The sequence below is a fragment of the Parasteatoda tepidariorum genome, chromosome 1 (genome assembly GCF_982258835.1).
Source record: "Parasteatoda tepidariorum strain Cologne lab strain chromosome 1, Ptep-v5.0, whole genome shotgun sequence".
NCBI lineage: Eukaryota > Metazoa > Arthropoda > Arachnida > Araneae > Theridiidae > Parasteatoda > Parasteatoda tepidariorum.
Genome location: NC_141755.1, coordinates 106964227 through 106981695, shown reverse-complemented (window position 1 = coordinate 106981695; position 17469 = coordinate 106964227). Strand labels below are relative to the sequence as shown.

The 17469-nt window shown below is 24.6% G+C and overlaps 2 protein-coding genes across 2 annotated transcripts; one reads left to right on the top strand and one right to left on the bottom strand.

Annotated features, from left to right (window-relative positions):
- Positions 1-646: 646 nt before the first annotated feature.
- PheRS-m (Phenylalanyl-tRNA synthetase, mitochondrial) lies at positions 647-11980 on the bottom strand. The gene is made up of 5 exons (XM_043041351.3): positions 11247-11980; positions 10376-10535; positions 6923-7054; positions 5971-6131; positions 647-985 (listed from the first exon to the last, which is right to left on the bottom strand). Exons 1-5 carry the CDS (start codon positions 11850-11852, stop codon positions 701-703), a joined length of 1344 nt encoding a protein of 447 aa, XP_042897285.2. The 5' UTR covers positions 11853-11980; the 3' UTR covers positions 647-700.
- Positions 11981-12151: 171 nt separating this feature from the next.
- Positions 12152-17230, top strand: bcn92 (LYR motif-containing protein bcn92). Its single transcript, XM_087150199.1, has 3 exons — positions 12152-12288; positions 14223-14343; positions 17030-17230. Exons 1-3 carry the CDS (start codon positions 12206-12208, stop codon positions 17105-17107), a joined length of 282 nt encoding a protein of 93 aa, XP_087006325.1. The 5' UTR covers positions 12152-12205; the 3' UTR covers positions 17108-17230.
- The last annotated feature ends 239 nt before the right edge of the window (positions 17231-17469 follow it).

Below are 17469 nucleotides of genomic sequence, written 5' to 3'. Positions count from 1 at the left end.
GCTTTCGTTCAATAAGAGGTCATCCATTTCATGCAATTGAAAGACTTTAAAGTTATAATTATTCTTATTGTTTATCATTTTTTTTAATCAGATAGTATTATTTCCAAACAAAGTTTAATTTTTTTTAAGCAGATAGTATTATTTTCAAACAAAGTTTAATTTTTTTTAAGCAGATAGTATTATTTCCAAACAAAGTTAAAAAAAATTTTCTGGGAGGGGCCACAAATAATGCTTAATAAAATTGAAATGTTGTTTACATTTAAAGAAAGAAAATATAAATATTTTTTCATTAACAATTAGATTTTTACCATTTCCACTTGTAAAAAAAGCAATTTAACCGGTTTTTAACAATTGACTCCGGTTTTTATTTTTGTATATATATATATATATATATATATATATATATATATATAACTTTTTTTTATTTCATTTCATTAAAGAAAATTTTTGTCTCCTCAAGTGGTAACATTTCTTTTACAGGGGCATACGATTGCTCAATTTGCTTACAGAATACACCAAATTTTTTATGCCACTGCAGTAAAGAAACCACACGATGTGCTAATGGACTTAAAATATCATCTTATATTGTAATGAATAAAACTCGTTCAATGTTTATAAAGCTATTTAGTAAATGAACACAACCGTAAACAATATTAAAACACACTTTTATTAAACCTAAACATCAGTCGCTACAAATATTTCACCTTATTTCTACTTTCAATAATTTTACAGCGGCAACTTCAATTTCTTTGTGAATTGCATTCACTTCTTTCTGCGTAAGTGTGCGTTCCATGTGTCTGTATACAATGCGGTAGCAGAAACTCTGCCTCTTGTGTTTGGGGTGGAAGAACTCATCCACTTTGTAGACTTGTTCAATAATTTCTCCTCCGACGCTCCTCGCAATGTCATAAAAGTCATTCGGGTGATAGTCTTTAGGTACCCAAAATGATATGTCATTGGTGCATTGGGGGTATTTGCTGACTTCCTGCAACGAAATCATATTAAGTCTTTAAAAAAAGTTTAGGGAAGAAGAATAAAATTTTATAAATATGAAACATATTAAAGATAAATGAGAATGTCATATTGAAACCAGTGTGATTAACTTTTTTCTCTCCTTTAAATCTCACCTGAAGTTCCATTCATTAAAATCTGATAATTTGTGGGTTGCTAGTATTTTTAAACAATTTATATCAGATAATTTTGATGCCAATTTTACTTCTCTCAGAAATATATTATTATTTTATATTACAAAAATTTAGCCCAAAAATTAACTTAGAAATTATACAAACTTACCCAAAAATATAAATTTGGCAAAAAGCATAGTATTTTTTGGATCAATTTCAGACACAGCTAATTACATAAGTTTCAAATTACGTTCAAATGCTAATTAGCTGTTATAATTTGGTTTACACAGAGAAGCAGTCACATCGCTGTCATTTGTTCAAAACTAGTTTATTTATTTTTTGCTCCACAACTAACTTTTTATGGTGTAAAACATTTTATTTCATTTTATATCCGTTAGTTTAATAACATATGCTTGAATAAAAGAAAGTGAGAAGTTTAATGTTTCTTCTGCAAAATTTTTAAATATAGTTTAAACTGGTTTTGAAATAACTAGTATAGAAATTATACTAAAATTTAATTTTAATTTTGAATTAATTGATTTTAAATTGAATTTTCTTTATTTAGTTGAATTGAATATCTAGCATAAAATATAGGTGGGTAAATTTGACAATAAAAGTATGTTAAATTAACATAATGTAAATATGTATGTAAATTACATAAACATTATTTTTGTATATCAGTTAATAACTTACTTCTTTCTTATAGTTAAATTGAATACATAACATATTTTGTATTACTTTTTACTAATGCATGATTACCTATATACATATAAAAATATTACTAATTTGTTTATAAATTTTTTTAGTGAGAAGTCTATCATAAATTTGAACATATTTAACACAAAATTATATATATTTTTTTATTAAAACTAAAGCTTTGCTGTTTTATATAATAAAAAAATATTGCTATCATACATAGTTTAATATAATATTAAATCATGAATTAAATATGGTAAAAAGTGGTTAAAATTATTTTGGTATTATTTCAACTCAAGAAAATAACTATCCAAGAAAAAAGTAAGATCTGTGTAAGAGCATATTATTATTATTATTTTAAATCAGCAATGTTTGTTCAAACAATACTTAAAGTACATAGTTGAATATTTATTTAAAAATTAGTAATTCATATGTAAATTTAAATTATAATTCTTGGAATCATCAATTTTAGAGATTTATAAACTAGACCTGGAGGTAGCCAGAACTTTTTAATGTAAAAATTTTAGTGTGGAGGTACAAATTCAGAAAGAAAAAATTTCATGAGTTTCTAGATTAACTTTATCAAAGATGCAAGTTTTATTATTTTTGTACCTTGATGCATAGATTCCTTTTTAAAATTTTTAATCATGTCTTAATCTTACACATGAAATACATTATAAAACATTTAACTTACTACTGAACTTGAAAATTAATCTTTTTTGAAAAAAGAATGTGAAAGATTCAGGTAGATAGCTATACAGAGATATAGTGTACCACAAACAAATTTCACACTGCTGCTATTTATTGCAAATAATAAGAAATCTGTCGTAGCTATAAGTAATTTTTAGTCAGATGGGAAACATTTGGGGTCAGTTTGTATAAATGTCCATAACAATTTACTGTTTTCATTACACTGAAGACAAAGAGTTTTGATTAGTCAGTGTTGGAATAAATTTTCCTTAAAAAATATTGATAAAAATTTTATATTATTTTATAAATTCTAAAAATATAAATGCATTAATAAAACAAAAACTTTTAGTATAGATATCTATTTATTGATATAAATTAAGCAAAAATTTAACGTCAGAAAAAATCTTTCAAAATTTGCTGAATTGTTTAATTAAAACATTTTCTAATGTGTGTAACTTTTAGCTAAAAAAATTATTGATAAAATTTTTATATAATTTTATTAATACAATAAACACAAATGCTTAAATAAGTCAAATACTTTTAATAGTTATCTATCATTGATATAGATTAAACCTAAAATGAGCTCCAGAAAATATCTGCAGAATTTGTAAAATTTTTTGTTTGCAATGCTTTCAAATGAATGTTAAATTAACTTTTTGTTAAAGAAGTATTGATTATAATCTTATAAAATTTTATAAATGCATAATGCATTAATAAGACAAAAAAATGTTTTAGTAGGTATCTATTTATTGATATAGATTTAACTAAAATCGGGCATCAGAAAATATTTTTAATAATTTGCAACAACTTAGGCAACAAATAGGATTTTTAGGTACAATAGGCAACAAATATGATTTTTTTGCAACAAATAGGATTTTTAGGTACTTTTAACTCAAATTTGGGCATTTCAATTAAATTCCTTGTCATTTTTAAGTGTACAAATTTCGCCAATCCCTTTTCACTCCGATTTCCCTGTTCAGTGGTTAACCTGGATCATGGGTGCAAGTTTGATAAAAGGCCAAGACTGAAAATTTTTTGACTGAAATACCTAACATACACGATACCCCCTCGACATATGCAAACTATCTAAGAAAGCTTTACCATAATACATCAAGTTTAAATACTGCACAAAAAATATTTATTCATCTGTCTTTTGATAAAATAACAACAGGACATAAGAAAGTAGACCAATAACGTAGACCTAAAAAAATATTTTTATGGACAGAAAAAAAAAAAAATTCCGATTTCCGTCTTCGAGTCAGTCTTGTTTCCGTCTTACTTCCGTCCGCGGACATTTTCAAAAGACGGAAATCCGTCCTGGGGACGGAAGACTTGCACCCATGACCTGGATTTATTAACTTTATAATTTGCATTTATAAGTATCAGTTTTAAACATTTTATGCAGTTAAAATTGCTTTATACTTTACTAAAATTCTTGCTATGCATTATTTCTAATAAGTGAAACTCTAGTATAGGGAAACCAGAGTACAAATAGTTAAGACGATTAGCTTTATTTGTTTTTCTTTCTCTAAAAAGAAAGTAATGTCAGTGCAACTTCTTTTTTTTTTTTTTTAATCAAAGTTACTTTTAAATTAGGCTAGGAAATCTGACACAGTATCAAAATTTTAAATAATTAATTAACTAATTAAATAATGTTAATATTAATTAATTTTACAAATTTATAATGCTAATCAATTAAATTATGCTAATTAAATTAATTAACACTTTTTCCAAAGTAACTTTTGTATTTTATTGAACTTCACTCAATTCAATTCATTGAACTTTAATATTTTTTTCCTAAAGTACATACGTCCAAAGGAAATTCTTAAAATGTTATAATTAATTAATATATTTTTTAAAATTTTAAATAAATTATTTGAAAAATTTGATATTTATTAAATCATTTGATTAATACTATTTTTTTCATTTTTTTTTTGACAAATTTTATTTTCGTATCGCGAGTGTCCTTGAAATAAAGGCTCACATACCTGGTAGTGAACAAAATAAAAAGTCGGGACAAAATATTTTTAGAAACATCAGGTCATTTTTTGGAACATATACAAGTCTACTTATAAAAAGGCCAGAAAATAAAACAAAGAAAACATAAAGTTTGGTCTACTTAAGTATAATAAATACAAATTTTTCCTCAAAAGTATATTATTTTTCATTTCAGAATATATATTACTGTTTAATGGAGAAAATTTAAACACTTTCTAGAATAACTTTAATAATGTAGCACTAAACAATTCATAATAGTTTGAGATAAATATATAGAAAATTTTTATAGACCAGTTCATTAAATAACCATAAATTACTTAATATTTCCTCATACAAATATTTAAATTTTTTCAATTGAGTTTTTTAATTACATTATTTAAAAGTAGGGCTTCAATAATCTTGAAATAAAAATAACTGAAGCAAAAACATACTGAATATTTTACTAAACATTTTTTTAGAAAAGAAAATTAGTAGATAATCCATACATTCACAATTTAGAAATTTCATGATATATTCACTGTATTGTTGATTGAAATTTTTAAAAAAAAGAAGAATGAGATGAATCAATAATTGTGAAACTACAAAACTCTACCCTACTAGATTTGTTACTGCATTTACTGAAAATAGTAAATAAGCAGATGGTCCTTGAATTCATCAACATTAAAATTTGATAATGTAAAATTGTTAAATGAGTTTCTTGTTCATAAAATGTCTGAATTCCTAAAAAGTTGGAAAACAATGAATCTTGTGTAAATGTATGTCTGAGCTATGTATATAGTTAGTGGATCCTCAAATTTGAACTATCAAATATGGAGTTTTTCATATGGATTATTTTAAAATTCGCGATTGTGATCATGGAAAATGGGATATACTAAACACACACAATAATCAGAACAAAAAACTAAAATTCAGGATAAATAAGGTCAAAATATCTTTGATAAGGAAAATCATGGCAATTACAACCCCTAAACTCTTAATTGAAAATAAAATTGTTTTTTATTTCCCTAATTTAATACATAGATTATTTATGGAATTCCTAATTGTTGCACCACCTAATTCTAGGAATGATCAACATGTACGAAAAATAACAAATCTACTTGAACAATCAACCTGAACAACAAACCTATTTGAATTATATTACAAAATAATATTAAATAAGAAGTACACAATAAAAATTCCACAATGGATTATATCAGTAAAGTTTAAACATTAAACAAAAGTCTAAATAATTTTTCTATTCATAAACTAGAATATTTTATGAATAGAATATTTATAAGGGCAAATTATTATCTCATTAATAATTTTTATATCACAAAAACAATCAACTTTTTTATAACTAAAAAAGTAAACAATTTTTAAAATTTTCATTAAATTTTAAGTGTACATAAACTCAAATAAACTAAATATTAAAAAAGTAAAAATAAATTGAATAAAATTATAAGAAATTGAAACTTATTCTAACTTTGTACTGAATAGGAGTATCTATCTCTTTCACGTCAAATTGTGATAAAAATCCAGAATCTTGACTCCAGAAAAGTCTGACATCTGGTATGCCATACAGTCTCATGGCCAATCTTTCCAGACCGATTCCAAATGCCCATCCAATTTTTTCTGTTGCTCCGGCTAAAAATAATTAGTTGTTTATTATTTTTTCCTGTTAAAAAATATGTTGAAATTAAATTATGCTTAGTTAATTTAATGAATCTTTAACAGCAAACAATATATATAATAATACTATATTAAATAACTTATTGCAACAAACTAATAATTCAATAATTTATTGTAACAAGTTGATGGTAACACAAGGCTATAGGGCAAAAATAGGAAGTTTTGCTACAGGCCAGAGTTGGTCATTTTAACAGTGGCTACTTTTAAAAATATTTGGCCACTTCTAAAAAGAAGGAAAATTTTAAATGATTGAAAAAACTGTTGATAATAATTATCAGCAGTTTTTTAATGAATGTAAAGAACTTTAATAGTATTTCTAAAAATTAAGAAAATTGTTTAGAAACAAGCAGTTATAAAGTAATTTTCAGAATATTATAAAATGTTCGTAGTTTCACATTTATTAAAAAAAACAATAATAAAATGCACACTGAAATTGCATTTTCAATTTAAAAAAAAAGGGGTTAATCAAGTGGTGACTGACAGACAATTTGGTAATTACCATTTTTTATGTTTAGTCCCCTTGTGGTAGTTGCTAATTTTACTATTTACTAAGAAGACAAATTTTTTTACAGAAAAAAAATTATAACCTAGGATAATAAATTGAGTTAAGAACTATAAAAAAAATTTTGATATTAAAAATTGTGAGAAAACAACACTGTTTAACGGAATATTAAATCATAAAATAATATTAATAAAATAATAATATATTTAAAAGAAAGGACAGACTAACAAATGTAACTATGTACCCTTGTTCAGAATTTCTTGTTCCATTATTCCACAGCCAAGAATTTCTAGCCATTCCCCATCATGCAATATTTCAAGTTCCCAGGAAGGATGTGTAAAAGGGAAATATGACTCTGTCCATTTATACTCAATATCTGAAAATAAACAGTAATTTTCATATGAAATGAATAATCCTAAAAAAATAGAGCAAAAATTTAGTTTAAAGGTAAAAAAAAAAAAAAAAACTTTTGTGTTTTACATTTAATAATAATACAAACATTTAATATGATAAATTCCTAATCTTTTTTGGATCACAGTCTAATTTTCAAGACAAGAATTTTCAATCCTCTTCGAAATAAAACAATTAATTGTTCAACATTCTCAATAAGATCGATCAATATTAATCAATATATTAATCAAATATATTCATATTATTAATTTTTTTCCAGCAGTTTTTATAAAGATAACCAATATTTAAAAGTATTTGCACAAAAATAAACTCAACCTTGCAATTCAAATTAAACAATAAAACATTTTTATAAGATAAAAATAAATATTAATTAGAATAGAGTACCATGAGGATAAAGAATCATTATTACGTTTTAAATAGAAATGGGTAAGGAACAATTAGAAAGGGTATTATTTTATAAATGTAAAGAATTGAATACCTCTTAAGTAATCATTACACACTTTGAATTAAGTTAGAATAATAAGGTGATAATAATAACGTGAATATCTCTTAAGAAATCATTACAAATGGTCCAAACTATTGTAACACTATGGTAGTGGATCAAAAATTAAAATAACTTTAAATTAATTTATTAAAATATCTAAAATGGTAATTTGCATTTTAAAGTAAGTATTTGTAAGAAATTGGTTAACATTCTTTTTTCTCAAGAAACTGTAACATTAATAACTGCTTTAATTGCTTCTGATATGTGTGAAATTAAAAATGCAAATGATTTTCTTATAGAAAAAAAATTATATTAATTTTAAAGTATATACACTATGACATTTATTAGTTTGCATTATTTCAAGTTCTTATTGATATGATTGTATTGTCCATTACAACAAATGCTTCCTTACAAAAGCTGAAAGGAATCAGATACGTAACAGATAAGTATTACCTCCGCTTTTAAAACTGAAACACATATCATTAATCAGGGAGATATTAGAGTTAATGTACTAAATTTGGAATCATTCATTACTAATTCAATAATGAAATTTCCAACAATAATTCAGGAGGTTACTGCAGAGTTAAGAATCTTTTCTTTTACTCAAATGATTAAATTGGAGAGAAAACATTAAATGAAAATGCATCAAATTGATCTGAAGAGCCAGGATTATTCAAAACAAATTGCAAATAATTCAACTTTGTTTTTACAGTTGCACAAAAGTAAAATGTGAATCTTTATTTTTATACAGTTTTCTTTGAATCTTGATCAATATAATTTTAATGTATTATTAAGATTAAATAAATATTATGTATGTATTATTTTAAATAAATATTATGTATGTATTATTTTAAGTAAATAATATTTAGTTCAGAGCATTAGTTTTGTCAACTAACAAGTCCTGCTCTTAAACAGGCAAGTCTCCTATGCAAACAGCTTTCCAGTTGCACCAATGTAAAATGTCAATTTTTATTTTTATACAGTTTTCTTTGAATCTTAAACAATGCGACATTATGAATTAAGTATACATAAATATTATATAGTAGGTATTATTTTAAATAAATATTATGCAGTATTTTAAATAAATATTATGTAGTTTCAAGTATTAGTTTTGTCAATTAACATGTTCCGCCCTTAAGCAGACAACTTTTCAATGCATGTAACTTTCTTGGACATGAAGATGTCCGCTTACTAAAGTCTCACTTTATTTTGGAACTAGATGCATATTTTCCTGTAAATACGATTTGAGATCATACATATTATATAACATTTATACATAAAAATATAATGAATGTTTTTGAAATTTAAAAATTATAATTTTACTTTAAGTTTTAAATATGGCTGCAATAACTATTGAAACAAAAACAGTGTCTTCGTTTTAGACATTAAAAATATGTATTTTCATTCCTACCATACTTTAAAGCATTTCCCCCCGTGAAAATAGCTTACTTGATGAGGCATGCAATACTAAAATGTGAAGCAATATTTGAGGATGTAATATTTGAATCAGCATACAATACCAAATATATGATGATGTAATACTTGAATCGGCATACAATACTTTATTACACAATGCGTTTATACTCTATAATATTTGATGATACAATACTTGAATCATTACACTATATTTTGTTGTATGATGTTTTTATATTACATTTTTCTATTAAAACAGGCTAATCTTATTAAAAAAAATTAGCTCATATTTTAACATCTAAGATAGATAGTAAATATAATAGAATGGATAATAAATCTAGCCAAAATTGAAGAAACAATTTTAAATACCTAGTATGAATTTATATCTTCTCATAACATCATTGCTACAAAATTAACTAGAATTTTAAAAGATAAATGGTAATAATCAAAGTTAACAATAGCAGATTTCAAAATAACACTTTAGCAATGTATATTTATTTTATTATTACTAGAGTACAGATTTTTCATTTTAAATTTGTGTATATTTTATACACTATAACTAATATATAATGTATTATACTATTACTAGCACATATTCATTGTGTGCAAAGAGCTTATCATATTTTTTTGCTAATTGCAAAGTAATTTATTTTTAAATAATTAATTGAATCTGGGAGAACTAGAACAGTAATGAAAATTGAGATATAGTCACATTGTTTCCTTCTTAATATTTTGCCATTCTAGGATTTGGTTCTGTGAACAGAATTTTTCTAGCATTATCAAAATTATTTCCATAAACTAATAAAAAATAAAATATTTACTATCCGTTTGAATTTTTAGTAAAGCAGTTAATAAATCATAATTTAATGCAAACTTTAATTTTCAAAAAAGGAAAATAAAAAAATCCGATACATGGGAAATAGCTATAATTAATTAAAACAAGTTATGCCTTTAAAATCATGGAACAGTAAAATTTAAACAAAAGTCAAATTAAAAAAACAGTTGATGGTCCAATTGTTAGCGATAATTTATGTGTTTAAAATAAAAATATATTTCAAATCTGATACACTATAAAAGTTACTCTTCTAATTTAAGAATAATATTAATATTAATGTATGGTATTTTCAAAACTATAAAATAATTAAAAATAATCATGAAAGTTTTGTTCACATAAATTCCATACACACAGACAATCTTTTTAAAAGTTTACTATAAAAATTACATTTACAAATTCTGACAATAAATATAAGTGAAACTCAGACAGGCAAAAATTTTAAATAGCATATATTATAGTATACAAGCAAATTTTTTTTATTTTTTTTTATAAAAAACATAATTTATTGGTTGGAAATTTTAAACACATTGAAACACACAAAAAAGGATACAAACCTTTCCCAAAGAATTTTTTTACTAAGCCAGATAAACAGTCCTTCAGGTCTTTTTCCATTACTTTAACAGCTTCCAAAGTATGACACCCTTGTTTAATAGAATCTCTAGAAACATTTTCAAATATCTTTAATTGTTCACCACCAGGCACTTTATTGAATACCTGTTTTTAAGAAAAAATAATGAACATTACACGGAATTCATAAAGCTATAAAAATGCAAATAAATACATACAACAAATTTTATAAAATATTGACTATTTGAAAAATCAATTCATCTCAATAAATATTAAAAAGTCATGTGAATTTCAACAAAAGCAAGAACAAAAGCTAAATTATCTATTCAGAACTACAACAGTTATAAAAATAAAATATCAATACACAACTGACAAATCCTTTGAAAAAACATCCTTAAGCTATTTAAATTGTGAATTAAGATGTTAGAATAAAATAACAACAAAATTCATAATTTTTGGTATCTTAAATTCCTTATGTTACCTGCCTGCATTCCCCCCCCCCACTTAAGTTCTATCTTACACAATAAAAATATTGCCCAGTTTTTTATTGCAAAGCAAAACATAAATTGCTTCTAAAAATTAATAGTTTAAATATAACTTTAGGAACATTTCTGTATTGGTACCTGTTCAAGTCAACTACTTTCAAAGCTCTAAAGTTTTTTTTAGTTGGCAAAAATTAAAAATAAAATGGGAAGTGGTTTCCAAGGGGGTGGATTAAAAATATCATTCAAGTTTGTCCCCTTCTGTGATGTTTTTAAGGTGCCACATCTTGGTTGCTACAAAATTTCAGCGTAGGTACCCCTTACAGAAATCTTCCCATTAGTTTTCAAATTTAAAAAACAAAATTGATAACAAAACCTCATGAGATGATAATAGGCGAACACCTTCACATTGATGAAAAACAGGGTAATGTTTTGAGTCAATTTCATCTCTTCTATAAACATCTCCGATAACTAAAAAATGATCTAGTCCTGATTTTATTAACTCATGCTGGTGAGCAGACGTATGAGGTCGCAAAAGAAAATTAGAATTTAAATAATACGAATCACTTTTACTTCTACTTGGATGTCCTGGAGGAACTAACAATGAGTCAAAATTCTGTTCTATGGTGACGACTGGAAGCAGACGATCGTAAACAGAGAAAAGTGGAGTACCTCTCCAATTTACATAATTTCCGTACATATAACGAATTATTCTCTGTTTGATTAAATGCAAAGGATGGTTTTTAATATGATGCAAGTCTTTTGAAAGAAACGAAAGAATATGAGAAGTAACGTTTGTAAATTCATCTCCTTTATATGAGTTTCCGAACACAGATATAATATCGTTTTTTGCTGCTGTTGCAGTATTTGACAATTTGGTAGAATCGTTTGTAACATTTCTAATATTTAATTTTACTAATCGTAAGAGTAAAAATGAGTCCTTGTGAACTTTACAAAGTGAAGACACGAATGAAGACAACATAATTAATGACAGATTCTATCTTAAAATAGCTTACATCAGGAAAATTAATTAAAAGAAAACTTTCTTTTCTGTTTCAATCAACTACCGAACCATAGAATAAACAAAAACCAAAACACACAAATGAAAGTGAAAGTGACTTAGGAATTTTTGAAAGGAAATTATTTTTATAAATTATTTATTGGAAACTATAGATTGTGGTTGGTGATCAGAAGCATATTTTTATAAAAAATATTTAAAATTGAAAAAGATTTTTGGTGTAGAAACAAAAAAATATATATATATATATATAATATATACAACTATCAGCACTTTACAAATATGGCAACAAAATTTTTGTTTACAATTTGAATTGAATGGCGTCGCGCAGGATGGAAGTGTTACGATTATATAAAAATTTATTAAGAGAAGCCGGAAAATTTTCTAGTTATATGTATAGGTTTGACATAAATTTTTTTTATTTATTTGTAGTTGTAATATTATACTATTTTATCATTTCATTAATCCAACTGTTAGTGTGAAAATCATACCGAGATTTCTTCTGCGATTTAAGAATGAAATATTTATTGCCTATTGTTTCTTGTGTTTAATTTAATTTCTTTATTCTTGATTTATAGTTTGATACCATGAGCATCTTCTTTTTGACACCTTAATGATATTCTCAAATTAGACAAAAACAATCTTTTTGTAGCTAATATTTTGTTTATTTACCCGTGTTTTAAGTTGGAAAATAATTTTCTTACATATTATATACAAGTAAAAGTGTCAAATTACGTTACTTAAATGTTGAGATTTTGAAACATTTTATTCACTCTTTTTAAATTGAAAAATTTGGGCTATGATTTGATTTCAATAGCATTACTTTTTTATTCTTTTTATTTTAGCTACTTATTTCATTTCATTTCGTTGCTATCTTAATTAAGTAAATTTAAAGTTAAATTTTAATTATTTTTCATCACTTTTGCAGCATTTCTAAGGGATAGGAAAAATATAGACTTTTTTTCAATCATTATTAATATCTTTTGAAAAGTAAGATGGTAATATCTTGGTGATAAAATGAATTGTTTAAAGACTCTCATAATTTATGAGATTCTTTAAGCAATAGGAATGTTTTAAGACTCTGTTAAATATAAGAGACCTATTCATAAAGTACTCTTACTATAAGAATTATTAACTATGAATATTACTAGTATAAGAATTATTAGTTACAGAGCCAGGATAAATTTTGCCTGGCGCGTCAGTCTGTTTGAAACCTTCCAAATCATTTATGCATGTATCAGTCGTCTGTAATTAGCCATATTGTTTTCTTGAATTTTGTGTTATAATATATAGTCTTATTATAAACATTAATCACAGAAATCTGGGCATATTCTTTAAAAAAATATCAGGTATTTAATTTTTTTGGAAAAAGGAATTTAAATATTGCTTTAAAATAACTGAGCTTTATGGAAGGAGATAAAAATTTTAGGTACTTATCTATTAGCAGATACCAGATAAAACTGGGTGATTTTTCTTAAACTTTTCCAACATTAATTTGAGTTTATTGTTATAATATTTGTAACTAGAATACATTTAATGAATTTAAAGTTAAATTAGTAATAATATTCCTGGTTATATTTACTTAACTACCTTTTTTCGCAAAACTTTAAAACTTTTATGTCGTGCCTAAGATTTTTCATCTGGTATATAGCTAACTGAAAAGTACCAAATTAAGTTTAACGCATATTAAAAATATTTTTTTAAAGATCTTAAATTGTTCATTAAGCATTAATCAAACTATTAAAATGAAATAGTTTTGTTTTGAACCTTATAACTGAATAACGTACATTTTGCCAAAAATATTTCAAGATTTAAATATTTAGCTTACAATATGTTGTAGCATTTAGTGGTAAAGATATCTCTTCTATACCAAGGAGAATTTCAAATTTTATGGATACCTAACTGGAACCAATATTCTTTTAAAAAATACCTAAATAGATTATTATTTTCCAAAAATATCATGCTAATTCAATTTATGATTTGGGAGTAGCTAACAGAAAAGGATATTGTTTCCTTCATATTTTTTTTAACCTTTTCATTCAAGATTAATTTCCTTATGCCTAAGGGACAATGGAATAGAAATGATATTTTCTTTTTTGGTTAAAATTTTATAATTTATATTATAAAATATATAATGACTATTATAATGCTTGCATATTATAATGACTAACTTTATTTGTATAAATTTAATATTTATTTTCTTTTAAAATTATAATTTATTTGTTATTGATATTATTTTAGTTATTTTTCGCGCATAATCTTTATTGTGTTTAAATTTATTAAATATTAAGTTTAATAAGTTCAAGTACTTAAAAATGCATTATTCTTTTATAGAACTTACTCTTTACGTCGAATCAAAGATGCTTTCAAGGATTACAAAGATGTCACAGATCAAGAGAAATTAGCTGATTTAATTACATATGGCAAGAGTAATCTAGAAATAATTAAAAGACAGGTTTGTTTTCGTACTGCATTTTGTTTGTTTTTGATTTATGTTTGCCACTATAAAATTTTGATTCTACATTACTTAAGTAAATTATTTATTAGGGGTGCACAACCTGTGGCATATCAATGTTTTGATGGGTGAGTATCGGTCCCCTTAACTACACATGACTGAGTCTTGTGCCAGTGCATGGACTCTTCCTACAGAAGAATCTTTCATCGTAACTTTTACAAACAAATCGAGAGAGAGCGAAGTCTGACTAAGTCTCGACCTTTTAAACATTGAGATTCGGTGTCATTGAACTATTGAGAGTATAAAAACTGAGCCGTACGCGGAAGGTTAATGTGTTTTTCTTGTTTAATTTGATTCTATGAAATTGCGTCTTTCCTTGTGAGTATTTTTTAGATATTATGGATAAAAAAATTATTGTTATAAAAATAGAACATTTTCACAACAATCTCTGAATTTATGTCTTTAAAATAAAGTTGCAAAACAAATTGGTATGGTTCAAGTTCAGGCTTGCTCTGAAATAATCTGTAAGCAAATGAGCAGATGACCAGTATAAAAGTACTAGACAGCTTAACTTTCTGATGTAACAGTATTTTTTTTTCCCTCCAAGGTTAAAAAATAGAAAGATTTTTTTATTACTTTTAATGTTCTTCTTTAAATAACATTCTTATTTATTTAAGATTGTTCAGAAAACAAGTTAAAAGGCTACAAGTTCCTTTTTAGACCAAGTTTAGTTAATGTAAAGTGGCTTAATTTATATTTTCCATTTTTTTTAATTATTGGTTTGAATTGATTTTTTTATTGATTTTCATACACTTAATATTTATTGTAAGTATATCAGGATTTCTAAAAAGCATGATTTTTGTTAAGAAAAATAAAAACAGTTTGATTTTTTATAGTTTAAATCTGATTTCTTTATTTTTTATAAGACATCTAGTAATTTTTAAGAATATAAAATTTTTTCTGAGAGTGAAACATGTAGTTTAAATGTAAAATGTTAAATATGGATAAATAAATGTTATGTACTTAAGAATGTTAAATGTAATTGAAATAGTTGTGTACAATTTTAAATATTACTTAAAGTCCTTAGTATAAATATTTTTTCACATATGTATGCAATAAAACAATTTAAAAATCAAACTATTAAATTAACTATCTGGAAATATAAATTATTGTTCAATTTATGAAAATAAAATACACATTTATTCATTTACTGTTCATCACAAATTTAAGAATGCAAACATATTCAGAAAAGAAAAAAAAAAGTCATTAAGATGAGTTTAAACAACTAGAAAAGAGATTTTTCACAAAAAAATAAAAATAATATGAAAAAAGTTTACCGATTTACACATGCTTTTGTAATATTGATTAAACATAATGAAAACTTTAAAAAAAATAATAAAAATAGATGCTGTAGTAATACATTTAAAATTTTCTAAAAATAACTAAGGCAGGGACTTTCTATGCAACAACTTTACATTGCCAGTTAATTTCTAATATTAAATTAACTGATTTATGTGTAGAAAATAAAAAATAAATGTCTCATAAGGAGAGACATTTAGTAAAACTGCTGCTTTATTTTTTCTTCTGTTGCTTCATAAAAATAAGAATGTCAAATATGTCTTCTACCATTCCGAGGAAGATTTTTGAGATTCAACACCATCCTCAAATATATTCATGGAAAGGATCTTCACCAGCTATAAATTAATGTTATGAAATTACTAGAATATTACTTCTTACCACAGTCAAAAGCTTTCCTATCAGTTATGATATACAGTCGGACTTCTATTTAATGAACTTCCATTTTGCGATTTTATTCGAGGAACCAATAACATTTTGAAAATTTAGTCGTAAAATAGCTTCCAAATAGCGAAATGAATTTTCTATTTAACGAACTTTTCTTTTAAATCCACTTTCCCTATTTCCTACAATATTTCAGAGCATTTCAAACTTGTTAATGCATTTAATGGGGGAAATGACCTTGAATTGATTTTTGCAGCCACATAACTTTTAAGATAAGCTGTAAAATCCCTTTCCCTTTTTGTTTGCATTTCATACGGATATTCTTTTAATTCGTAGTTTTAAAACTTCAAAATTACAATTTATTTTAACATTGCAAGCATATTTCTCTATCTTAAGAATAGTTTTTTCCCTTTTTTTTTTTAAATAAATTAAGTTAGTTAAGTTTTTCTAATTTCTAAATCTAGAAATATTTGTAAACCTACAATAAAGTAAAGATGTAAGAAAACATTCTTTATTTTGTCTTTTCAAATTTAAAAAATTAAAATTTTTCTGTTGCAGTTGATACATTTCTATTGCATTTTCAATTCTCTTGAATCATGCATTTACATGAATTGTGTCTTACTGTAAAACAATTTGTAATGCAATAACTATGTTACTTGTTTTTATGTTAAAAATTTATTGTTATGTTTTATTTGTAATAATCTAATTATAATTGTGTTTATAAAATTTACCTATTTATGAACTTAAGTTTTCAAAATATCTTCAAAAAATTCAAAAATCCGATTCAAATCAAATGAATCAACAAAATATTTTTTTAAATTCGCGAAAACGCTACTAGTCTATGTATGACATTAGCGGCTTGATTAATGAATGCACTTTTTATCTAGATTTTGAAACCTATAAACATCTCATTATAACAGCTATCATTGTTATTTTCTTATTTTAGGTCATAATTAGTCAACTTTTCAAGGATCCTGAAAATGTAATTGAAAAACATTTGAAGGACAAGAAAACACAAACCTGATCGATTTTTGAAGACCTTTTCTCAAAATATTAATGTATATGAGTTAGTTTGTTGCAAAGATATGCATAATTTGTTTCACTCTTTCAAAAACTCTTATTAAATTTAATATTTTTAAAGTAGAGTCATCTACTGCGCCATGTCTTCCGCTTGCTGATCATTGTATATATGTGTGTATATATTTTATTTTAATTTAATCGTGTATGATGTATTTTCATTTGAAAATTCATTAAATGATTATATTTAATTTAATTATTGGTTTAAGCATTCAAAACGTGTATTTGTATTAATATTCATCTTATCTTTAGTGTTTTATCATCCCATATAAAACGTTTTAAGTATTTAAAAATTCATTAAAATATTTT

Bases quoted from the DNA above. Each gene is read 5' to 3' on its own strand.
- PheRS-m (XM_043041351.3), bottom strand. From the start codon at position 11,852: ATGTTGTCTTCATTCGTGTCTTCACTTTGTAAAGTTCACAAGGACTCA. The intron at 10,536-11,246 runs GTTTTGTTATCA...TCTTAAAAACAG, and splicing joins GCCTATTATCATCTCATGAG to GTATTCAATAAAGTGCCTGG. The intron at 986-5,970 runs GTTAGAATAAGT...ATTTCGTTGCAG, and splicing joins ATACTCCTATTCAGTACAAA to GAAGTCAGCAAATACCCCCA.
- bcn92 (XM_087150199.1), top strand. From the start codon at position 12,206: ATGGCGTCGCGCAGGATGGAAGTGTTACGATTATATAAAAATTTATTA. The intron at 12,289-14,222 runs GTTTGACATAAA...ATTCTTTTATAG, and splicing joins TTTTCTAGTTATATGTATAG to AACTTACTCTTTACGTCGAA. The intron at 14,344-17,029 runs GTTTGTTTTCGT...TTCTTATTTTAG, and splicing joins TAGAAATAATTAAAAGACAG to GTCATAATTAGTCAACTTTT.